This window comes from Siphateles boraxobius, unplaced genomic scaffold, assembly GCF_051911475.1.
Source record: "Siphateles boraxobius isolate OS27281-9 unplaced genomic scaffold, OSU_SipBor_1 1, whole genome shotgun sequence".
Lineage (NCBI taxonomy): Eukaryota > Metazoa > Chordata > Actinopteri > Cypriniformes > Leuciscidae > Siphateles > Siphateles boraxobius.
Window position 1 is genome coordinate 26,531,949 of NW_027508699.1, and position 27,500 is coordinate 26,559,448.

The 27,500-nt window shown below is 36.2% G+C and overlaps 1 protein-coding gene across 2 annotated transcripts in view; it reads left to right on the forward strand.

Annotated features, from left to right (window-relative positions):
• Positions 1–27,500, forward strand: part of astn1 (astrotactin 1) — a 305,138-nt gene that overhangs the window by 25,291 nt on the left and 252,347 nt on the right. For both annotated transcript variants that reach the window (XM_077231865.1, XM_077231856.1), the window contains exon 2: positions 27,092–27,279. In XM_077231865.1, coding sequence (XP_077087980.1) covers positions 27,092–27,279 — 188 coding nt within the window. The remainder of the gene's footprint in view (positions 1–27,091; positions 27,280–27,500) is intronic.

Below are 27,500 nucleotides of genomic sequence, written 5' to 3' on the forward strand. Positions count from 1 at the left end.
AAATAGAAACCCAAAATGGTTGACGAGAGTTTTGCCCTAGGTCAGAATGAGATGGTAACATGCCCTTGGAGAATTGCTGCCACTGTCTGTCAGAAAGAGGGTTGGACCTTTTGAGGTGAGCAAGTGCTCTTGAAGGTCAGGCCATTGTTTTTCATTTAGTTCATGAGATATACTTTTGTTTGAAAGCGTAGGCTCACTCCCAGCTCAATTCCGTCTCTTGTTTGTGCGCAGACTATTTAATAAAAGCCTCCTTTCTTTCCATCTGCATGGCTGCTCTCTGTGGTATAACTGCGTTGTTTCGTTAGGCACCCAAGGCCCTTGCAATAATGTCTATAATTAGATCACGTTTATTTAGAAGGCATATTTTTTACAGCTGGTTGCAACAAAGAGGATAATATGTCAGAGCAGAGTGGTGCAGATATGATGCTTTGATTATTTCAGATCTGTCAAGATTTTATAATTTACAAAGTGTCAAATGCCTGGCTTGACAATGATGCAACATGAGTGTGCCGCCTTGGGAGGAACAATAGTCTCGAGAACTTCAATAAAACAAAGAAGCCTTACTTTTATTACCTTGCACTGGTTCATGGAAAACTTGCTCAGTGGTTGTCACTGAAAGAAAATACTACAGTACTTGCTAAACCCCCTTGACAATTGGCAGCTTTTTGACACCGTTAAAATAGTTTAGTTATGTAATTTGTCAGCTCAGAAAGCACAAAATCAAGGTTAATTATGAATACTACTGCTTCCTACACCTCTTTTTGTCACATTATTATTTTCAAGGTATAGTTCACAGACAAGTGAAAAAGTCTGGAATCATTTACCCACCCTTATGTCTTTCAAAAACCTGTATGACTTTCTTTGTTCCACTAGACACAAAAGAGATATTTATAGCGAAATGTCCAAACTGCTCCTTTACTTACAACGAATTTCAAGCAAGACTTTCAAGCCATTGTTTTTAGTGAATAACCTCTCTTTCAGTCTGTTCCTCATACAAACTTATTGTATGGCTTTAGAAGATTTAAGTCTATTACAGTATGCACTTTTGGATCTTGACATTCCTTAGTCCCCCATCCACTTTCACACTAAAAATATTGCCTTGAAAATTGTTTGACAGTAATTGAATTGATTTTATTTTTCAGATAAAAAAAAAAAATTATATGGGTTTGGAGCAGCACGAGGATGATTAAATGATGTCAGTATTTCTTCATTTTTGGGCGAACTATCCCTTTCTGTTGATCTTCGGTTCAAAGTGTTCAAATTTATTCATAAAAGACTAGATGTGTTTCTGATCTCTGAGAAATGCATTGAAATGGTTAAAAAGGTAAGGAACCACTGTCAGTCCTGTCTCTGCCTTCTCGAAATAAACAACACCAGAAGGTCTTAATAACATTGATAAATCTGTCTTTAACCCCGCCCTGACCAGAGGTTAACCGAATGGGTCTGACATTGAAGAGCACACTAGCCATCTGTGAACATCTGTTATTAGCAGGGAAGGAGAGACTGACATGTTAACTTGAGGGGAAAGAACAGCCAGGTGAAGCAGAGAGACTCTGTCAATCCAGTAGTCGGCTAATCGCCAGATGAAAGATTGAACCGTATCGACTGTGGCCTTGAAACCTGGCTTTATGTTTCCAACCCCTAAACCTTAGAATTAAAATAACTCCTGACAGCTTGGACACTGTTAGATGCTACAGCCAGCTAGCTTTCAACTTCAGACACTGATGAGAGAACTAAAGAAAACAAAAATTTCTTCCCTCTTGTTCAGTGTCATAATGTGATAGGGTAACGCTTTTGAAAGCAATCTGGGTTTTTTACGAAACATTACACATTTTCCAAAGTTTAAGGGAATTTGAAGGCTTAAGAGCTTTTTTGGCATGACCTAATCATGCAGATTTACAACACATACAGTGGCTGTGTATTGCCTGAAGGCACCATGCATTTACATCTTGACTTTATGATACAAAGCTTTTTTTGAAGGCATTGATCTGTTGGTTTTGAGGATTCCTAAGCCTGTAAGCATTATTTTAATGATTATTTTATAGAGCAGTCATTTAAGTTGACATGAAATGTTTCAAAAGGATTCTTTTTGCTTTTTAATCTTACTCTTTTTCTTCCAAACTGGATAACCACAGATGTGAACAGAAATTATGGCCATAAGACTACATCTTTTTGCAATGAGCTCAATGTGGGCCAGATCTGACTTGCCTAGTTTTTGTCCCAGTTGAATGATACAGTAAATAGATGACATAGAGTGTCTATGGTTTGCCCTGGCTAAAACTCAATCAGGCCAACTTTTTAACTCAAATATTGAGCAACAGTTTCAGACTTTTTGGAAAGGTGTAAAGAAAACAAAATTAGCCTTCCAGTTTTGCAGGCGGCTTTTCTTAAGAAAAGGCTGCTTATAGTGTACACATGCAGTCGCTTGACATTGTTTTCTGTCTTCCATATCTGGTTGATGGATGGATCCTAGAGGCAGAATTGCATGTATTTTTTTAAGGTGGTGTTTATTATTGGCTGATGGTGCCATGTGGCCGAGTACCAGATGGAGGGCTCAAAACTATGCTCCAAAGCAACACAAGTGTTGGGGGAAGTGTTTTATTAAGCTGCATCATGGAAGTTATGGCCTGCCACTGTGAGCAGTAATAAATGCAAGTCAAGGTGGATGCTTCCTCGCTGTTTGTATACACAGTGATACGAGAAGGTAATGATGGCGTCGGTTTTACTGTATCAGTTTGAGTCCTTTGTAAGCATGCAAAGTGGATTTGGCAGCGCAGAAAACAGCGTCTTCTCAACATGTCAACAACACAAACAAATGTCTTAGTTCCAGACCTCAGCTACAACTACAGTGTGTGAGGGTGGGATATATATATATATTTATATATATATATATATATATATATATATATATATATATATATATATATATAACATATAGGAGGTTATATATATATATATATACTATACATGTTTTGGTGATAAAATGTCCCTTTGCTGATCAAATAAGCCCTGAATAGCCATTATTGAACCAAATGCAGGTAGAAGGTGTCATAAATACTATGCAAGCATACCAAAATATCTTTGAAATACACCTTGGCAGGAGATCACAGTATGTTAGGAGGTTAAATATACAGCTATAGATCTGTGTAGATGAGGCCATTAGAGCACTCAGACCCTAGTGCTAGTGCCAAAGGAAATGTGCCAAAAGACTAACACCTCGCAAAAGTCAGTGTTTATCATCACTGTAAAGCAATCATTTTAGATGGCTGTTCTGCGTTAGAGAAAATAGCCTCTATCACATAAAAGCGCTTCCCCCTTTCCATAAACATAGATTATATTCCTTCTACAATTTTATTCTAGCTGCCATATTTGGCACTTGAAACCTTTTTTCATCATTCTTGCATTTTTCCTACCATAACACACAACAAGCACTATAATAGGATAAAACATTTTCTGAAAATATGATCAGCAATACCATTATCATTTCTCCACATAATAGATCCCACTGTCGTGCTTATCATTAGATTTAAAAACAAACACTCTGGCCGCCATATGTGGCGACAGATGTCATCAAGCAGCCCCTGAGGGGGAAGACAGACGACCTGTCTACATAACTGAAGCTGAGAAATTGTAGTTTAGGCGAAACACAGACAGAACATTTGCATTCTCTCCATGTCCTTCATCCAAGATTCATTCTTCTCTAGTAATTCTCCAGAGAGTCTGATGTACGCAAACTGTGTGAAAAGGTGGCAAGGGTTTGGCAAGGTTGTGTGAGCTTTTATGGGAACAGCAAATGATGCCTGGGTTTGACTTAATGTGCGTTCACACCGGACGCGAATAGCGCGTCAAATCCGCCTCTACCGCCTATGACGGCGGCTTTCAGCGGTACTTCCGCCTGTCCCGCGCCCAGCTTGATGACCTGTTGTCCCGCATCGGAGCGAGGATCACCCTCGCCCTCATCCACCTAATCTGTCATTTATTTTTGTTTTGATGATAAATGGAGCCAGCCTCCAAAAGTGACTAATCTGTCCTGTGATTTTTCTCTCTCTCTCGAACAACACTGTCCAGACACGAACTTATGCAGTATGTTGGTTGTCTTTACATTATAATAATATTTCGTATATCTAGATATGGAATAAATAGCATTCAATACAAAATGAATTAGTCTCATATGTTGAAATCAAGTTTTATGTGATAAAATATTTGCTTTGTTATGCATTAGAACCGGTCATATTACAAAATAATTTATTGAAGCCTCCAGATACTTCACCACGTGACAGCAGCATGCAGCTAGGCTCCTGATTGGTTAACGCGACGCAGAAGTTAAGATTCGGGCGGCAGACGCGTGAATGCACAAATAGCACTAACTAAATCATTCGCGCGTAACGCGTTTAACGCGCCATACGCTCAATTCGCGCGAACTTGACGCGCGAATGAGGCGTATTCGCGTCTACCACGCCCTACGCCTCATTCACACCGCAGGAATTTTTTATGCGCGTAACTCGTCTTTGCATTGACTTAACATTGAAATCACTCGCGCCTGACGCGCTATTCGCGTCCTGTGAGAATGCACCATTAAAGGAGCTGTTCTCATTATGTCCTTTTATATCACTATTTTAAAACATTAAATGTATGTATTTCAAATAATTACTACTTTATAATATTTTTGGGGAATTTCAGTTTTTTTTCAGGAATTTATTTTTTTAAAATCACAAGCTACAGTATAGAACCCTTCAAAAATAGTCGCACTTTGAGTTTCATAAAGCCTTTTTGATTGAGGCCACAATTAAAATATGAATAGTATGAATCAGCCTCTGTATTGTTGCTGTTCAAAGTTTAAAGATTTATTTTTCACATGCTCAACACCCCAGCAAGCTATGATTAGTGTAGAGACAAAAGGCTATGGAACATGTTGGACAGTAAATACAGAGGATAGAGGATAACAATTTAAAAAAATTGTCTCTTAAAAAATAAAATGAAATGAATTCTCATATGAATGAATTTTCATTCTCCAAGCTTAGCAGGTTGCCCTCTGTTTTTTCTAGTGGCATATATATCCATTTCACTTCTGATTTTATTTTGAAAAATAAGGAAGTCGCAATTAGCCTAAATCACTTAGTCGACATGCTTCCTCTAAATTACTTAACTGAATTGCAGGTTTGTTTGTATTTGGCTTACATTACATTTCACTTATACAACCGTAAATGTCCACTGGGTCCACTAACCACTTACTGGGAACTTTATAGATGGAATTTTCAGAACGCAGTGCTAAAGTGAGGACCAGGCCGCTAAGGTAATTGTGTGATTCATTGAGAAAAGTAGCCTTCGTTCTATGTGCATCATTTTGAAAGTCATTATTACTAAATCATCCATTGCACTTGTCAGAAGCCTTGTTGTAGTAGTGTTTTTCAAAGAACTCAAGGTTATTGATATTGAAGATTTCTGAACTGTGCATGTGTGTTAAAATAGTCCAGATTATTTCCAGATATTTTTAGGATGTAATCATTAATTCCATTTTTGTGAGAGAAATCTCCACTATTCACCATTAGGCCTGCCAGGAGTCCTTGGGCACAGAACTACATCCATAATAGAGGAAAGAAGATAATCTTATCTTCACATCTGGAGCTCTTATTAGACAAAATGAACTGCTTAAATCTGGAGCACATGCTGCCTCATCAAAATGGAAGATCATGAAATTATGGTTTCAGAAATAGAGACATTTTCCCATAGAATTCATGCAGTTCATGGCATCAGACTTTAATTTGTTATTAATTTGATGAATACTTAATTATTCAAATTATTGGCAGCAGTCAGTATGCATATACCTGGTTTAAACTTTAAACACAAACTGTGTTAATGCAATTATCTAAAGATTAATTAGGATTGATACACAACCGTCCTACATAGTCAACAAGAAAGCAGTGATATTATGAATGTATTGCTCTTATACTTTAATTACTACCACTGCTTCACTGAGGGAGATACATTTCAGGCTATAACAATGAAATAGTTTCTGACTTCCACACAGTTTCAACCATCAGGACTAATTGGTCATGCACAGTGGGCACGCTGTTTTCTGCAGGACTATTCATTATTAAATAAAAGAAGCATAGAAGTGTTGAACTTCAGGGAAGAGTCCCTGTGTCACATACAAGGCCTTTCCCCATGTAAAATTACTCATGTAGAGACTTCAATTTGTTTGATTATTATAGTTATGACAAATGGAATCAGTTTTATTATATTTTATTCAGAAGGTGTTCACAGGACATAGTAACACTTTATAAGTATACAGCAATAAAGTACTTACTAATCATTTGAACACTATTAGTTTATAGTTAATTCATAGTTAATATATTGTAGCCTTTACATCGGTAATACATTTTTTGGCTATATATAAATGAGTTCTTCATTTATTGTCACTGTACAGAGCTCCAGACTAACTTTATTTGAGGACTGTAGCCCCTTACTGAAAATTTTAGGAGTACAAGCAGAAAATTTTGAAAGAAAAGTTAAAGGCAAACCTTAAATAAATCTGCAACGGAGTTATTGAATAAACTATCTAAAGTAGTATAATTAACCAAATTATTTTTGTTAAATTAGCTGATGTAAAGAGTTAGGTAATGTTTTCTATGCTTTATTAACAACTTAACTAGATTAGGTCCCAGAATATGGGAACATGAAATCAATTAAGTGCTTTAAACCTGTAAATCAACCTTTATTAGTCATTAATTGCATTAGTATTAAGTGTTTTTAAGATTAAAAATCACGATCGCGAATGGACCAAGGGGAAAAGGCCCGCTTCCGCTACCTCGCTTTGGGCCCCGCCCCATGCTTGGAACGGCCCTGAACACACTGATCCGACAAAACCCAACGAAGTGTCTTCCGTCCCTCTGTGCAGTGTGAATGGGCCTTTATGTTGATTTGGTGCTCAAGAAACAGTTGTGCAGCATAATATATTTGTTGAAATATATATTTATTATAATATTATATATATTATAGTATATGTGTACACAGGAGATTGTGATTAATTGTTAACTGTAGGGGACAGTCACAGAGATGACAGTGATGCTGCGTATATAAATCTAAGAGAGAAAGTTGTCTGCTCAATGTATCATGACATACTGTATATATATTTCTTTTTCACCCTCAATTCACTAATTCACTCAATTCATATGACAAACTAATAAATATTTTGAACCCTAGTCAAAACACTGGACATGAGAATTTGACTCCATTTCACACTTTTCAATATCAGATGCTGGTCTCTCCATTTATACTGATTTGGTCCCTACAGATATGCAGCTCTTTCTCTCTATTTGTGTTTTGCTTTTAATGTGATTCATTTTTTTATTTCAGCCTATAAACATAGCTGCACTCACTGGGTAATTAATTTGTAGCATTTTATATATAATAATGCATTCACATTAAATGTTAATCTTCTTTGTCCGGGAAAAGCTGATGTTTTAAATGTGTCTCATGGTCTTTTAACACACTTTTCCGTGGGGGGCTGTGGTGCGAAGTGCTTGTCAGCTTTTGCACTGTTAGAGTGTTCCAATGTTCTTTGCTTTTTTAATTGCCCACTTACATAATTGTTTCATTAGCTCTTGCTGAAAATAGTTGCCTGAGAAGTCGAAGACAAGATGTGTGTGGGCACCTCTGCTGAACAGGGCCAGTAAATATTAGGTTAATTGAGTCAGTTACAGTAGCACTTAGGGCTCAGTGCTGCCATTCCGCATTATTTGCGAATATTACGAATACTGCGGCGGTTTCGTGAAGTGGGAGTTCCTCTAGGTAAAGCAGTAAGAATTGACTTGTCATTACTCTGTGGTTGGGAGAACAAAGTTTGGAATAGCACACCACCATACTTCTCACCTCCTTTGCTGTATGCAGTACAATATGTATATTGTGCACAGCAGGCACATTTGCTGTACATTTGTCCCACATTGCAGTGTGCTTAACTTAATCTTCCATTTACTTGAAATGACTGACAAATGTTCAGACATTTTTACACAAGAATGTATTAAAAACATGAAACAGCTGCAAGCATACACTTGTCACAGTCGCCGGTTGCATCAAAAAGGAAAGTAGGCAGGATCTATATAGAGAAGCTACTTTTATTTAACTTATTAAACAACTCAAATCTTGACAAAACACTGAAGAGACTCTGGAACAAAACAACCAACATGGTATGGATGAGGACAGATCATGAACTGAAAACAGGGATTAACAGGGTTTAAATACAAGAGCAAACAAAGGAGCCAATGAGATAATTAATGAGGTAATTAAATGAACAGGTGATGGGAATACAACAATCATACATACTGAAACTGGGTCAACTGAACGGATACACAGGCAAACATGAAACTGAATAAAATTACAACTAATTTAGAAACACAGACATGAACAGAACAGAACAGATCAAGAACAGAACAGATCAAAAACAGACACAAAATGTGACAACACTACTGTTCAAAAGTTTGGGTTGGTAAGATTTCTAAGGCTGCATTTATTTGATCAAAACTACTGTAAAAACAATAATGTTGTGAAACAATATTACAATTTAAAATAACTTTTAATTTAAATACATTTTAAAATTTAACTTAAGCAGCCATTATTCCTGTCTTCAATGTCGCATGATCCTTCAGAAATCCTTCTGCTGAGTTGGTGCTCAAGGAACATTTATCATTATTATCATGGTAATATTTTTGGATAATTTTTTCAGGATTCTTTAATGAATGGAAAGTTCAAAATAACAAGCAACATATTGTTTTCTGAAAAATGTATTAAAATTAATTGATTTTATGCTTAAAACAAAGAAAAATATTTGAGGTAATTGAGGTAAGAAAAAGAAACATAATAAGCTCACTTCATTTGGAAACATTTTTCACAAAACAAGACTTAAGGTATTATGCCATTTTGATTTTCAAGTAAATGTATCTAGATTTAGGACTTAAAGACAAAAATACTAAGCAAGATAATCTTGCACAGCAACCTGTCACTCACAACAATAGTAAATAAGAAAAATCCAAAGATATCATTGGAGAAGCCCTTTATACTCGGACTTCATAATAGAGGAAAAAAAGATGATCGCAACTTCGGTTTTATGTCGACTTAAGTGGTGGTATCACAAGAAAGCGTTGGAATCATTTCTGCCTAAAACTTCAGTGAAAATCTTTGGAGGTGCATTCAATTACGTGTGAAGGCAGTTGTGACAGTAATGGCACTGCATTCTATATGTGCACTTCTGACAAGGAACTGACCCCGAAGGCATACATAGTCTTATAATTAAACAAGCCGTCAGCTAGATTCAGATGGTGGATGAACCGGAAGACTTTTCCTGAAGCGCTTTTTCGAAGTGCCACAGAAATCTTGGTTAATGAGGTAGTTGATGACTAAGTATGCTCATCAGGAACTTCTTTTAAGTTTTTGGAGATATCCCATTGTTTGCAGTAAACAACAGTGGGTGGGCTAATATTTCATGTACAGTTATAATGCCCCCTGCATGAGCTCTTCTGCAATTAGCAGTGCGATACTTCTTAACTCTGCAAACTCTCCTACTGTGCTGAGATGTGTGTTACAATGGATTGCAATAATGCTTGGCCACCCAGCGCCCCAGACACAAATTAACGTGAAGGCCAGATTGTAGAGTATTTAGTGGATGCTGAATTGAAGCATCACTAGTCAGTGATATTTCTGTGGAGAGTTTGACTAATTGTAAACAAACAGTGTTCGAGTGACTGTGAAGTGCTTTAATAACACCAAGACATGTTTTATTATTTTTCTTGTGCTGATTTCCTCACCTGCCAAATATGTCCTGAGTAAAATGTTCTGTGCAGTACTTTTGTTTTCATTAAATCTAAAGCAATTTCTTTAGATTTATTTCCGATCTTGATTAAGTATGTGCAGATGCAAACACACCTCTATTGTGCGCATACTATCCATTTACTGTGTGTGAACTATAAAGACAATATCCAGAGAATGAGTTTGAGGATGATGGATATGAACTAAAGCGAGCTCATGTGTGTTGTTTTGAATTATGAAGTTGTGAATAATCAAGTGTGATTAATCAAGTTTTCCAGTCGTGATTAATAAAGTTCCTCCAATATGTTAGATTGTATTGTCGTTTAGAGATGGGAAAATACTGGTTCTGATTACCTGGGGAACTAAAGCTGGTACTTTGATTATTTATCACAAAGACGAAAACTTAATGGTTTTTATTCCATACAAATTTGATTAATGGGGAAAAAAGTGGCATTTGTTTGAGCTATATCATTTACTCTAATGGTTAAAGCTGCTTACAGGGTTGTAGCTTAACTGTCAAACAACATTATTATATTTTAGTGTGAGGGGATGCATGTATACTGTTTGTGGATGTTTTCATCTCTGTATGTGTTTCTGTGCAATTTGAAGCAGCCGGAATGGCTTTGTGTGTTCCATTTGTATTATACCATGAAAATAATTTACATATGACTGTCATGTAGGCATAAGCAAGAGCACAGAGGGATATAGCTCTGTTTTTTCCTCATCTGTTTGACGTATGGCTCATGCAGACACAGATTTGCTTTTGGATATCTATTCATATTATTGTCTGTTTGCCTGTCTGTGTGTGTTGGGGAGAATCATTGGACATCTCTTTGGCTGTTTGTCAAGGGCACTGGTTTCTAAATGTCAAGCTAATATTTTCCAGTCAGTATGCTGTCAGTAGCAATACCAGTGGAATATGATTGGTCAACACATGGCAATTGTTTGTAATAAGACTGAGAATGTTACAATTAGCATAAGCAAATTAATCTGCAATATTACTTGTAAAAAATAAAATTAGCTTTTTGCCACAACTGCCAGTGGCATGTAGCTAGTATTTTATACAATGCTTTTACATATAATAGCTTTCGCTTTCAACTTCAATGAAGCAACTCAGTGTTCCTTCATTACTTAGCTCTATTGATGGTTTAGAATTAGGTGTGGAGGCTCAGGCTCATTTGTTAAACTGGCAACTTTGAATCGGTGGCGGTAGAACGTAGTTACACACCCAAGAGTGTTTTTTAAAACACCCTGTTGTTGTTTCTCATTTATTTACACACTTGTGCCATCAAACTGTTGTATAAATGCAATATCACACTCCTATAATGTATAACATAATTATTCTTACAAATGTGCATTATATGCTAAGACAACAATGTATAGCTTGGAACAACAACAAAACTTAAAGCTGCAGTCCATTGTTTTTCCTCTTTGTCGCCAGCTCTGTTCGAAATCTGCAATTGCAGTTATTCACGGAATTATCAACTTTACGTGGGTTTCAGGCCACCTTTCAAAATCCCTTCCGATATTTTACATTGTTTTCGCATGGGCCCGGTTGCAGTCTCTTTTTTTCTTTAGCCAGTCCGAAGTCTTTTACATTTTAAAACGGGTGAATCTCCAGTTGTCACTGGTGATTGTCGTTTGTACCTTTCTGGATCCACCATCCGCCAAATTGATGAGTTTAATTATATCAAGTGCTGTTAGAAAAGGCTATAAATCTCCACCTCCAACATCCTCACACGCAATATAGCCTACTAGCCAGGAAATATTCTTTGTGTACAGATGTGACGTAATGACGCAAAGATATGCTCAAATTTCCGCGGAAATCCACCAGTACCACTTGAATTAAAAACATTATTACAAGCTTACGGTTTTGAATCGAGCTTAGGCAAGCATATAGTTTTGAACACTGGATGGTTATGTACTTGCTCAAAAATTTCTTTGGGATAATTTTTAACCCAAAAAAGTTACGGACTGCAGCGCTAAAGAAACGATGAATTAAAGAAACTTTGGAATAACAGACTGTGAAGGAAGCGAAGGGAAGATTAGAGCTAATATTAAAGTGACAAGACATGCAGTGCTCTTCAGTCTGGCATGTCATGTAATTTCCCCATTCATTTCTAATTATCTGCTAATTTCAAGGCAGAACGTTGAGTATTTTTGGATTTGCAGAGAATCTTCATTTTGAACCAAAGAACAGAATGTCTCAGGAGTATTTTCATGTGCTTTAGCAAACTCTCACATGCTATTATATACTGTATACAGATGCGTGTCAGATGCCTGCATCCTTTGAAACATGTTACTTATGTTGAATGTATGATGACTGTCACTCACAAATTGTATGTAGTAATTTGAGGAGTAGTAATTCTTCTCCTTATGCTTTGTCCCGCTGCTTTTCATTTGATGCTAAAGATATCAGACCAACAGAGAGGGAAAAAGAACATAACATGTCATCCCCCTGTGACTTTCTATCAGTGTCTGCCAAATGAGCATACAATGATTTACCCTTTTTTCCTGAAGGAGCAATTTAGGAAAATTAACTCAAATTTTCTACTTGAGCTGAGAATTTATTAAAAAAGAAAGATGGCACCAGTCATCCTCCTTTATGAAGTTTACCTTTGGGCAGTTGTCTGTGGTATTGCTGTGAATAAAATGGATGATTTTGTTTTAGAGGATATGCTATTCAATAATCATACAATTTATTCACAGTCATTTGCTGTAGGGATCTGCGATAACCTTAGAAGAGAAGTAAAGCACTTCAAGCTGTGTCTGTATTTTTAAAATGTTGCTCCGTTACCCCTTGAAGAGCATCTAGGAGCCCATTTTCTGCCACAGCTTATTGTTAGCCTCAAATGATTCTCAAAACAAATCGTATTATCATTTGTGCAAAATTACTGTCTTACCACATGTCGATTTCTCTCTCTGTAGATACATTGCCATTTCACCTCTCATGTGATGAGAGATGGAATGGCACAGAGAAAAAAAATTGTGTCTGTGTTCCGGTCTTAGCACTTCCATTAGCAGGTCCTTGCTTCTTTCATCCCGCCAGTTCCCTAAGCCCTGTTGGCTTGATTCAACACTATAAATAGAATCATGCGAAGACCCTCCGGCCTTTTTTTTATTTTTTTAAATGAGCATTCCTTTTCAGAACCCTCTGTTCTCGTCTTCTACCACAGCAGCACCTGCTTTAACTCCATACTGGCCTTAGGTGTACTCTCTGGGTGCACGCAACTTAAGACCAAGCCCTGTAACCTTCACCTAATCGGCCATAATAGGCCAGCCTTGGCGATATAATGCATCGTGTAGAGGAGGCTGGGGCTAGTCGTCACTAGGTCTTAGAGTCAGGCATCTAAAATTCAATTACACACATTCTTTCTATTGCATGGGGTTATGCTCCAAGGGTCATAAATGTCTGCTAATGACCCTTTTTAGTTTTATTTTATTATTTTATATTAAGCATGCATGCATGCATCAATATATAATACTTTAATAATTTATAAATAATGGACATATTTATGGGAAACATACAATGAATATTTATTATTATATAACTATTTTTATTTATTTTCTTTTTTAATATTTTTAATTACATTTTTTATTTGTATAGTAATATGCATTGACATCACTTTCCCGTCGGAACACGTCCCCCTCAGCCGGACTGAGTGGCAAAAGAGCCTGCTGCGTAACTGGATTTAATAGGGGAAACTACGAAAACATGAGTTAAACGAATGATTATCAGTTTAGACTAAAGTTTGGACTCTACAAAGCGTTCCTTACATCAAACTTATCAATGATCCAGTGATCCATGGATATTGACCTGCAGCCAGGAATCGTGTTTCCTGACATTTATATGTGCCTGATTTCGACGCTGGGGAAATACATAAAGTAAATTTGCCATGTGATCACTTATATCAATGTTATATGTATCGTCCAGCCTTAACCCTCTGGGGTCAAAGGTGTTTTGGCATCTTTGAGATGTTTTGACATGCCCTGACATTTGTGCTTTTTTCAGTTGCTAATAAACATATTAATGGCAAAGTTTTCATTACACTGTATTTAGCACAAACAGGGCTATAATAATATGTGAGCAACATGTATGTACATGTTTCTATTTTTGAGAGAATATTGTTTATGCATGGTTATTGAAAAAAAACTGAAAGTTTCTGAAATAAGGCCACAAAACACAAATTAAATATGTGTCCACAAGACTTTTGACTAATGGATGTTGTCGCCTAGAGTTTTTACTTCTGCCTAATCATTTACACAAAACAATACATTGATTTAAATTTTGTAAGATACTTTTTGTTTGGAAAGGCAATATGCATGGGGGGCGTGAATCATGAAAAATGATCTGATTCACACCTGAGAAGACAATGACCTGCATAATGAACGGCATAATGAACCTTTCACACAGGTGTGTCACTGGGTACCAAAGAATGCGAGGACAAAAGAAGACACATTTTTCAAGATGTTTCCAACTCTAACTTTGAACCAATTCTGTTGTTGTTCCAACTCTAACTTTGAACCAATTCTATATTTTAATATAGAATATATATGTTCAACAGAGTTGGTTCAAAGTTAGAGTTGGAAACAACTTGAAAAAATATGTCTTTTTCCTCAAATTTTTTATGCATGCAAATTGTATAATATCCAAGGTAAACATTTCTAGTAATTGTGCAGTTAATTCTCATACTGTATTTTTTTTAGAAAGTTTTGGAATATGTATCCTCTACCCAAATTTGTCACTAATAAAACACAACAAAAAAGGTTACAATTACAACAACAATTTTAACAATATTTCAAGTGTAATCTTTCTTTGTAAAAAGTATACATTTTATCATACGTATTTCAAAGGTAAGGATTCATTAGTTTGAATATTGGAACAAACACTATAATAACATCTTCATTGATAATTCAATATACTTACTTTATTTTTGACAAAACATCCCATACTGTATATTTAACATATGAGCAGAAATTGGTGAATAAAAGCTTATTTAATTTGGCAGTAGTCTTTTTTTCCAGTAAACACTTTGTAATCTTTCCAAAACTAATCAACAAAATCTTGTCTAAAAATTCATATTAACATATCGTGTTTATGCGAGTGTGAGATGCACTCTGTTCAGCTGTAGTAAACAACAGCGTGCACCTCTGCCGTTCATTCATTCACACACAGACACGCAATTCATATTTAAACAGTCTTTTTGCGGTTTACAGACACTATTCAATATCGCGATTAGAACAAAGGAAAGCACTTAAGAATAAATAACTTACTACATCAGCTGGATCCGTTGCTCCTCGAAATGAAACTACCAGCACTTCTGATGTAAATATTCCAGGAATATTACGATAATATTATTCCTAACAGCGTAGCAAGGTGAGGTACATGATTCTAATTAAACTTGATGTGTTTTATCCAGCTGATGTGGGCGTTGGCATGTTTGTATGGCTTGCCTCAGATCATTTGCATTTGAATAGCGCGCACTCTCCGTGGGCTTGTCACATTAACACTTAATGAGGTATAATGAGCTGAAAAGAAAACGACTGACATCTGTCTTTTCATACAGATTACATACACTGAGAATATTTGTTTTTTTATATAAAGTACTTCATTTAAAATAAGATAATTCAAGCTTCATAAAGAACAATCTCTCGTGTTTGTGTGACAAGTATTCGCTGAGTTACAGTTCATTTTCAGACGCGTTTTAGAATGGACTTCACTGACAGAGAGAAGGCAAAACTCGCATTATGTTTATTTTTCTTTATTTGACAAAAAGCACAACACTTTGTTTTTATTGTGAGTGTACACAAAACATATAGACACTTAACAGGATTGAATGATGTATAACACTTATATGTAAGATCAAAATCAACAGAGTATTTTGAGTCTCTTTTGCACTGATTAGAAAAAAAGCGAGATGCCGACCCCAGGGGGGCCTAAACTTGTAGCCTATCATTTTTTGTCAGTGTTTATTTAAAATGTCCAGTTATGCAGAATATACGGCGGTAACTATTTAATTGATGAGTTGTCAATACAATATATAACAATACAATATATACAATATATAGGCTATGATTTTACCCCTAAATTCAGCATATTGACACAAAATGATAACTGCAAATCCACCTTTTGCTGCCTGGAGTCCAATTGTTTCTATGAATTGCAGCGATCCATTTGCTTCTCTTTTCTATAGCTTTCGGCAGTTTGTAAAAATATACCTCAGCTTTCTTGTCAAATCTAGTTGTACAGTCAATCGCAAAGCTCTTTCCTGTTTTAGATGTTTTTTTGTGGCATTCTTTTTGCCACAGTCACTCTGGCCGACGGTGATGTCACGTGCATACCCACTATTGAACCATATTTTTTTTATTTTCTAGGCAATAACGTTGAAAATATTTAATATAGCATTTTTGTAGCCAAGACTTTGTACAGAATTTCAATTTCAAAGAGATCTTAGATAGTCTTAGGTGGGCATGACTGAGTAGAACTGCAGAAAATCAAATGAGCATGCTAAAACAAGACGTGTGCAATTAACCACCAATATGAGCATGGTGTTTTTGATAGCATTAATGCATATGCTTTCCAGTTAAGTATCTGTGATCGACACTGGCATGCCCATGCTCCAGCATGACTGCCCTGAAAATGTCTTCTGAAACCCCCCCGCTGTGTCGCAAATGGAGAGTCTGTGCAGAGGGACTTGCTTTGTTTGCCTCCTGCTGGTTCGGTGGAGGCAGAGGCCTCTTTGTCATGCAGGTGGTTTTATATACATATACATATATATATATATATATATATATATATATATATATATATATATATATATATATATATATATATATATTATCCTGAAAAACTTCGCTGCTTCGGCAGAGCTCCGAGTTTAAAGCGGTGTCCCCAGATTAGCCTCTTGGTGTACATGATCAATGGAAAGAACCTTTACATACTTGACTGAATATGCAGCAGACGCTCCACCGACATCCTGCCGAGGCCGAGACTAGTGATAGGTCTATTGTGGCTCCCCCTGAATATTTGTGATAAGACTTGGTAACAGCGCTCTGTGATGTAGTGCTATAGCAGGGTTTTGCCTGTCTGATGAGTCTTATTGAATTGCAATTGTCACATTACCTACAATTTTCTACAAGTGCTAAAATCCAGTGTTTGAAATATGTAACGGTTTAGCTTTTTTATGTCATGTGACATATTACTGCTGAAAATGCATCAATATGACTTTACTTTGGCCTCTTTGACTCTTTGTCTTTTGTTATTAATGTCCAAGCCATTTGTGTGTGTTTCTTCAACTATAGGCACTTTTGACCCTGTGGACCTTTAGAAAATATAGTATTAAGAGTATGAAATGTGTTTTAAGAGACTTCTAACATACATACATACATACATTCATGCATACATACATACATACATCTTTATGTTTTGGGTTTAAAATAAATATTTAATGGAAATTATTTTTTTATTGAAATAAAATTGTTGACATGTTTTTCTTGCTATGCCTAGCTCCACCGCTACCATTTTATGTATACTAAAAATAAACAAATAATATTTTCATACTTTTTTCATAATTTGACAAAATTACAGGTTGATTAGAAATGGCGCAAAGTAATATTTACCTTGATTTTACTTTTCTTCACACATTGTCGTATTTCTTGTCATGCTTGCTGTTTATATTTTTGATAAACTAGTTTTGAGCATCATAGAGATTCTCTGATCAGCATTTTTGGGACCGATTACCGTTCACCAAAATCATGATCTGCCGATTGCCGATCACTGCCGATCACAGAATGGCAGGGGAATGGGAATCTTTTTTCTATAATCTAGCAGAGTTTGCACCATTTGTAGAAATGTGTTTATTTAATTGTATTTAGAAAATGAGATGTCTTAAGGCTACTTCCCCAAATAAGGCAGAGTAACATTAAATTATTCCAAACAAAGAGGGGTCAGGCAGACCAACACACATCAGATCAGCCTAATGGGAGGGGATCAAGTTACACTTAGGCATATGTGACCAGTCACGGAAACTAGGGACACAAGTCGGTCCTGGGGCATTTTGAGTTATTCATAGATTCTGAGAGTGTAATATCCAAGCTTTCCAACGATGTGTAACATGTGGAAATCTGATAATATTTGGAGAAGTTGTGGCCATTTTAAAGTAGGCACTTAAAAAAGCTCAAAGAGGAGAAAACGAGCTAAAGATTGTGCAGTTCTCACCTGTCTCTGCTGCTGGGGGTGACAATAGGGCTCATTTACATCTCATTTAGATAAGCCATACCCCCTGTAAAGCTCCATGTGCTTTACAGCTTTTTTTACACTTCGAATGAGTGCACTTCTGCCGCACTAGGCGAAAAACAATTGTGCTGCCCCTCTATTTGCAACGTACCAGCAACAACACACAAAGACCAATAATGCCATATAGCCTGCATATAACGCGAAACCAGCAACAACACATAAAGACCAATATGCCATATACATATAACGCAAAACCAGCAACAACACACAAAGACCAATATGCCATATAGCCTGCATATAACGCAAAACCAGCAACAACACACAAAGGCCAATATGCCATATACATACAGTATAACGCAAAACCAGCAACAACACACAAAGACCAATATGCCATATACATATAACGCAAAACCAACAACAACAAACAAAGACCAATAAGCCATAGGCCTACATATAGCGCAAATAGTACGCAACGCTCGTGTGCCCAAAATGTCAACAATATTAAAGTTTATGTAGGAGGCAAATGCCTGCTGGCATTTTTCTTTAAGCAGTCATTTCTGCAATTTTCCAAATAATCACATTTCACCTCCTCAAATTACTGTTGCAAATCTCTTTACACCACTTTCTTATGTGCGTATACACACACAAATGAAATGTCCGCAAGCACATTATATCATCAGCAGGTTCAGCATCTTAAATAACGACTAAAGAGCAAATGAAGCTTAACTTACATTTCAGAAACACGCACGGCAGGCCTTCATCGCAGCAGCAAAGGTCTTAACTGCATCCTCTATTTCGATTCTCCGTCACATATGAAACAGCCAGCCACCGCTGTCAGCGAGCCGAGCCGCCGTATTGAAGCACTGAGGGCGAGCGCGCTGCGCCCATACCTCCGGTTCAGTTTCCCGAGCCCACGAAGTGCGGCGAAAACATTTTCGGTGTAACTGCCAGACGGTTCATCTCGTCTGCGACAATCTTTGCGGCATCCATCTTCATTGAATTTTGATATCAGAGAGAGCTGGCCAGAGCACAGCATAATAAGTAGCCATGTGGTTGACTTGGAGGGCGGGGGCAAAAGCGCCGGGTTATTCAGTATGGAAATACACACAGACAATGACACGCCACGCCCCTACTGCATGCTAGAATCTTCGAAAACAAGCCGATTTCAACCTCAAAATGTAAGCTTTTAAATATACCAATACTGCTATCTCAAACATGGAGAGGCTTCTTCGTGATTTCAATTAACAGATTCTCCAAAAAATTGAAAATCACCAATTTTGAAAAAAAACTCTTCTTTCTCATTTTGCTCGAAAGTTGTGCTGCCGACTTGTGTCCCTGGTTTCTGTGACGGGTCACATATTTGGAAATTGTAGCCTCTTAACCCTCAGGGGACGGATTGGGCGGTACCGCCCAAAATGACATTATTTTACAAATGTGTAATTATCTTAAAAACTATTAATGATAGAGAGGTGCGGCCTTTTTTGCCGTCTTCCTCAGATTCTGCTGAAAACAGTGATAACAAACTTACCCGGCTTGCATACACAATTCCTTGTTGCACAATACCACTTCGTCAAAGTCCAATGAAATCGATGTTGTTTGGCAGATTCACGAGCAACAACCAATGGAAAAATTGCCGATGGAGGAATATTTTTCTTACCCAATCAGAGGAAGGTTACCATGACGTATTCTAGCAAATCGGAGGACTCTGTAGCCTTGCAAGGGGTGGTACTATATACTATTACAGCGTTGAGTGGCAGAGATGACAGAAAGCAAACGGACGTTTCGAGTATAAACCACAGTCAATGGTATAAACAAGGCTTTACGGAGCGAGAGCGCACAGAGATATGAGAGAGAGACAGAACAATTATAATATATATATATATATATATATATATATATATATACAATTATAGCATTATTTATTGATTTAGCACTTTTATGATGGCAAGCAGTAAACGATTTACGGTGGAACAAGCTCTGGAACAATTACTGGAGAGTGACGAGGAGAAAGCATTGCTTAGAAAATTCTAAACATTCCTAAGAAAAACGCCTGGGACTATTTGTAAATAAAGTTACATTTTTCATTGTTCTTTACACATTTTATTTAACAATTACACATGTCTGTCAAGCAAAGGCTTTGACAAATATATTTTTTGTTCAAAAACTGTTCACTATTGTTGTGTGATGTGTGATTTACAGAAAAATAAATGCCAAAAATCTAATTTCCGTTTTTGAAATTCTCTAGTTTATGGTACATTTTCAGTCATACTTCCTTTATAAACATATTACATGTGTGCTTATGTTAGCTTAGGGTCTTCTGTATCCATAGATACCAAACACATAGTGTTCCATCTCCATTACATATAGTTTATAAGCCCAAATGTAAAAATAGAGAAAACGGACCAAAAAGAGCTTAGTCCCCAGAGGGTTAATACACCCACTACATTTACTAATTGGCAACAAAATGTACAACTTGTTACAACAAAACTGGCTACTGATAAAAGTACAAAACTATGGCAAGTTTTTTTCTGTTATTATTATGAACGTCTGATGTAGTTGAGCAGAATGCTCTTTTATGAAGTTACTTCATTAAAGGACATATTTAATTTTTATGAGAGATTATGCCTGAGAAGGTTTTGGATTTTTTTATCATATGTTCATTTAAAAATATATATTGTATAAAATGACTTCTTGTTTTGTTTTGTTTTATTGTATTTATATGATATTTGTATTTTTATAATTTAATTTTTGCCATGAAAATAGCTTTGAATGCTGACATGGCATTAAATAAAATAATCTGAATCTGAATCTGATGTAGTTGAGGAACCAACTACGTCAGATCAAAAAAATAAAAAATACCACCACCACTTTTGAAACATCTCGGGGCACGAATGTACCAATACAAATAAATAAAAACATCTCCAGTTAAGTCAGAGCATCCATTTTGTTCATTTGTTAAATAAGAGGCGATCTACCGCTGAAATGTTTTTTTTATCAAGTGATCAAAGTGCTCGTTGCCGCAGCGATCAGTGGCGCAGATACCGCGTTCTGTTGTTGTTCGCGCGGTGCACGGTCTTCACTCGGACGCGCGCTTCAATCCGTTGGGAGACTCTCTATTCATTCCGGTGAAGGAGAACTCATGTTGCCACTGCCAAGCTCCACTCCGCATGCAGGTGGGAAAAAGTCGTGCGAGTAATTTACGTCACGTGATCGGCTTTTTTGATCGGCGCTTTTGGGGTTCGCGATCAATCTATTTTTAGCCAATATCGGCCGATCATGATCGGCGTCCGATCAATCGGAGCATCCCTGGAGCAAAAGAATAAAAAAAAAAAAAAAATGTGTATATATATATATATATATATATATATTTATTAGTTGGCGTCAGGTGGAAACCCCATATCTAAACAAAAAATGCTACTTTTCAGGAAATGGAAAAAACGATGTATATTTTAAATAATTAAACAGCATTGTCAAAGTAGATATATTGTGGCTTTATGTACAGTATGGTCAAACACTCGGATTTGTCATTATTAACATTTTACTAAAATTAAGCTCAAATAAAGTTGACCAACAATGAGGTTTTTGACCAATGAATTTCGGAGAATTTTGGAAATGCGTTTTGTCAAACATATGTAAAGGGTGACCGATTAAAAGGCAAAATATGGAGATATAAGGTTCATGCCAACATTGTTGATGATATTGTTTGTTTGTATTTGTTCTTTACATGTTCATAATTTTAAATGTAATAATTCTTATTTTTAAGAAGATTTTTTCACAGTTGAAAACAGTAAATGTACTAGAGAAATATTTCACTAAAGCATTAACAACTTGAACTACAGTACACAGTATTTTTGTGGTTGTTTTTTAGTAGATTATGACAGATTAGAGAGATGACATGATTAAAGAGAGATACATGTTTGATAACTGAATTGATTAGCATTAAACGACATGATTAAAGAGAGATAAATGTTTGATAACTGAATTGATTAGCATTAAACTGATGGTTTCTGCTGTAAAGACTCGTAGACAAAAAAGTTAAGCCACAACATGTGACCTACAGCAGTATATGTGCCTGGTGCTATATCTAGTAAATTACCACTTTACTACCATGTTCACTGTAATGCATTAACAGGCTCAAGGTTTAGTGCCAACAATCAAAGTGAACATTCTATGCTCAGCAGATTCTCAAATGTGTATGTGTTTTCCTCCCTGTGGTGTGTATTATTTATTTAGCACTCCAAGTGGCTCAAAAAACAGGTGACATTGGAGGGTTGGTGATGCATATTTATAGAGAGTTTCTTAATGTGAAGAGAATGAATCTAACAGTTATTCTAGTGACTCTACAGTTGGTTATTTCGGTTTGAAACTCTAATCAGTTTTAGCCTTTAAAACAAGTCAGCCAGCAGAAAAAGACAAAATACAACTACATTGCACACTCTGAAATGAAAACAAGTCTTAATATCTATGAGAGAGAGAGAGAGAGAATAAAAAATAAATATTTTCCCCCCTTTTCCGTGAAAAATGCATATATGTAAAACATTGATTGCTTTCAATTTTGCGTGTCAATAAGGACATCAGAATGTGACATGATTGATGTACAATGACAAGTCAGTGCTGTCAGTTGTGACTTATGATATACTACATATTCTACTGTTGTCAAAGGGAACATATCATTCAGTCGTAAAAGGACAGAAGGAAAAAAAGTGCACAGTGTAAACCCAGCTTAAAAGCTGTGATAATGTGATTTCTCTTGAGTTGTTTATTTAATATTTAAATAATTGTTTGGTCAGCAAGCTCCAAAGCAATCGATTGCAGAATCTCTTCTGGTGCAAACCCCCCTCTAAAGGTAAAATCCTAGATTTATCCCTGATAGAATTAATATATTTCGCTGTTGATTATTATAGAAAAAAGTAATTGCGTTTGACTGTTAATAATGATTTGACTTGGAATGGTTTGAAGGCACATATTTTCTGTCCGTTGTGCTCAGTCCTAAGGCTAATTATCCACCATGAAATATTAAACATGGCTTTGAATCCTTAACAAATTACCATTTGCTAGCCATTGTGCTTCGAAGTGTTGGATAGGCTTACAAAATAAAACTGACTTTGACTGATTGCATTGTCCTGAATTCTTTTTCGGGGGGGGGGATTGGCACCATTAAAGGAAACATACCTTGGAACAGGCTGGTGAAAGTAAACTTCAATATGCTGTATGTGTCATGTTCACACATCACAATTCTTGTTTCTCTAATGCTGTGATAACTGAAGACATCTGCGAATTTAACAATATACAAGCAGTGATTAATTTAGAAGTGTTGGGAAAATTCTATATATTACAAATAAAAGATATGATGGCATATTAAAAAATACAGGCTTTATTTTATTACTTTTTTATCTTATTTTTTTTTGTATTTAATCTTTTTATTTATTTATTCATTATTGTTTTTTTTGTATAGTAAAATAATAGCAAAATTTACCTAAAATACAGGTAAATCCATTTCTGAAGCAGTTTGTAGAAATTTCACATTTTAAGAAATGTGATAATTTACAATCACCATGTTGAAGAGTTCCTTGAGTGAAAGAAATATGCCGCTGAAAAGTCATATTTACATATGCTCACATACATGCACATTCCCCTTTCACATGTTTATCTCTCTTCTCTCTGTTTTGATATATGAATTGTCAATTTTTTTTTTTTTTTTTTTTTTTTTAACTTTCTAGTGTCTTTCTCCAGTGTCTTTCTAAAGACTTCCTGTTGTAATTTCAATTTGAATGTCAGTCTTGTACATTTCTGTAACATTTTTTTCCCACTGAATTCTCGTTGGGGGGACATTATTGGAGCCATTGGCAAGTAATAGCTTTTTTTCTTGCTACTACTATTAGTATCCTCAGAAAATATTTTCTTCTATTATTAACTGAATATGGTATATTGCCAAGCTGTAGTATGCATGTAATATGTTTCCCCAATCCCCCAAGATTTATTCTATAATTTAATGTGTTTCTGACCAAAGAGTTGTGATAATTGCACCATATTGGATGCCGTTTTTCTTTTGCACAAGCACAGCCTAGTCTCAGACAATGATAATTGCTTATAATAATTGCTTACTAGCATGTAAATGAGCATACAACTAATGATTCAGTCTATAGAGGCACAAACGCTGATTGTAACCTTGCCTATATGCATCTGTTTAAAAACAATACAACAAGTTCATTTTAAAAAATTTTCAGAGAGAGAGAGTAACTCTTTAAATGAATGCGAATCCCACATAATGGCAGACCGCCACTCTGTTTTTTGAGACGTTAGCCTTTGTCCTATCCGCATTATGAGCATTTATATAATGCCAAACACCCTGGCCAACTCTAGAAAGGTTCTTCCTCAGAGGCAGCCTTTGTAAATGGCTGCATCTAGCCAAAGGCCAGATTGTATATTTGAGACTGGTTCTCTGTAAGCACAGACACAGTGAAAGAGAGGGTGGGCAGGTTCTAACACTGCATCAGGATGTGAGATGAATAGTACTAGCTTTTTACCCCAGCCTGCTCTCTCTCTCTCTCTCTCTCTCTCTCTCTCTCTCTCTCTCTCTCTCTCTCTCTCTCTCTCTCTCTCTCTCTCTCTCTCTCTCTCTCCATCTCTCTCTCTCTCTCCATTTCCACCCCTCTCTCTCCTTTTCCATCTCTCTCTCTCCTTTTCCATCTCTCCCTTTGGTTTGTGCTTTGCTGCATTTAAACAGGCATTTCGGTGTAACTATTGCCCAATATGCGCTTAAAAGTGAAAACGGCACTATCAACATTAAGCCTTCAAATGATACCACGGTTTCTATAAAAAAGCAATAGTTTGTACTCATTTTTCACACCAAATTTTACACGGTTTGGACAACATGACACAAAAAAAATAATTGTTAACTCATGGGTGACCTTACTAAAAGGCATGCACAACAAAACTAAGCAGAACAAACAACAAAAAGAGAAAAGAGGGCAGCCCAGGATAGATAGGTAATTGGGCATCATTATTCTTATCTTAAAGAGATAGTTCACCAAAAAAATTAAGGGTCTGCCTGCTCTGCCATCATTTACTCACCCCCTGTCATCCAAAACTTCATCTGACATCCAAACCTTTGTTTATTTATTTATTTTTTCTTAGTTGAACACAAAAAGATGATTAACACTGCTCTCTTCCATAAAATGAAAGCTTTAAGTTTTTGGGTGAACTATTCCTTCAACATATACAGCTACCCTATGAAGTCGCCCGACTGGACAGAATTTGTGAATTTGTTATGGTCTGTGGGGCATTTTTTAGCCTGTGAGCTGTGACCCTTACAAACACCTGTTTTCATGTTGTTTTCATATATATTGTAATATATATATATATATATATATATATATATATTACAAATTTGTCTTGGCACTGAATAGGTTGAGTTGGTTGAACTGACAGCCTCATAAAGAAAATAAAACTCTGGTATAACTCAGGGTGTGAAATACAAAGTATTCAGGTTATTTTATTCACATCAGGAATGTGTGACTTGTCTGGATAATAATTCAATTCAAAGTCAGATTTCTAACATCTAATTAATTCAGTTAATTGTAACTATTGGGTTCTTGATTTTGTATTATTTATGCACATTTTGATGAAAAATAATAATAACATTATTTTCAGCAAAAATAAAAAAAAACGCTATAATTTAATGTCAAATTATACTGATTTTAGATCAAAAGTGTGTCCTGCTGAATGTAGAAATTAGGCCAATTTTATTCATGTTTCTTTATATTTGGACACATTTATGTCCTAGGGGTTACATTTCATTCAAAAGATTGCAGCTTTTTCTTTTTGTTAAATGAAGGTCACACTGTCTTAAACCTTTTGGAACTTGTAACACTTTTCAGTTATTTTTGCATCTGTCTGTCTGTCGTCAAATTATGCAAAAAGTTAAAATAGTATGTATTTGGGATCCTTAGCTTGTAATTGGGGTGGCTTAGTAAAACAAAAGAATTATGTTCATCTCAGAATGCTATTAAACAAAATACATAATTTCTATATACATGCATAAATAAACACAATGGCAAAAAAACAACAACACATTGTTAGTAGACAAAGAAACTAGAAAGAGTGCAAAGGTGTGTTTTAAAAGAGTTTATTTTCTAAAAGTCCGCAGGGGCAAAATTGCTCATGAAGAAACACCCTTATTGGAAACAAGCAAACAGCAGTAATTTATCCTTGTAACATGCCTTTGTTTGTGTTGTATCATGCATGTTGTTTAATTAATAAAGGTACCGTCCCACACCGGACCCCTGGGACTGTGTATGATGGCTAGTGATGAATTGCAGAGTCATTCTAGCTTATGCCTGTGCATATACAACTCATAAAGTGGGTCAGGGGTTCTCCTCTGTTTTGCAGTCTGCAGCACCGTTTTGAAAGGAGATAACTACCTCCCCATTGTCTAAAATATTACTAATGCAAACGAGGGAGCACAGGTCAAAAGCTTTGTTTTTCATTTGTTTCAGGAGTACATCTGTATGTTTAAGAACAAACGCTTAATCAGACAATCAAAAAGAGAATTCTGAAGCAGCCATTAAAAATTTAAAACACCTATCCAGTGTATCATCCCGCCCAAATAGTTCAATAAACTGTCATAAAATGACATGTTACCCTTTTCTAAGGCTTATCAAAATCCTCTGGCCTTACATATCAAACAGAATTTGTGCAATGTCAAGAACATATGCTCAGTTTGCTTTGTGCTGTGAGCAGAAGGAAAGCCCATTTATCATTTCTCCACCTAAATTGTCTTTTAATGTGATGTCCAGTAGCACTGTTCCTATTAATTCTCTGTCTCTGCATCCATTAACCAGACACAAGGCTGTTTAAACTGATCACGTATATGTATAAAGTGAAGTCCAAATGCCGTTGGGATTGCTTCGATATTCCTAAAAATGTGATATGAATAATGTATAGTCACAGTATACTGCGCATATTTGCATGACAGAAGCATTTTTGATTTATCCTGCAAACCATCACACACTGCTCAATGCAACCCAAAATATCTTGTGTTTACATTGGCAGAGATCTCTGGGAACTCTGAAGACATCCCCCTGGTGCGCTGGAGGCAGCAGTGGTTGGAAAATGGCACTTTGCTCTTCCACATCCACCACCAGGATGGCAGTCAGAACCTGCCTGGCCCGGCGGCCACCGCTTACCCCGCTAGTGACTCCGCAGAGGAGGAGCTTCGCATCTTGCACATCTCTGTCATGGTATGCAACCCAGTACTTGATGTTTTATGCACTAATTCTTGGACAAATTCCTTAAATTATCAAATTATTCAAAACATTCAAATGATACCTTATTTTTAAACAAAATTAATTAAAAAAAATTCAAAATGCAGATAAGGGTAAAGTTGTTACTTCAACCATGGAGACTTTCAAACCTGTGGATTGTGTTTGGAAACATCTTTTTTTTATTTTTTTAGTTAAAT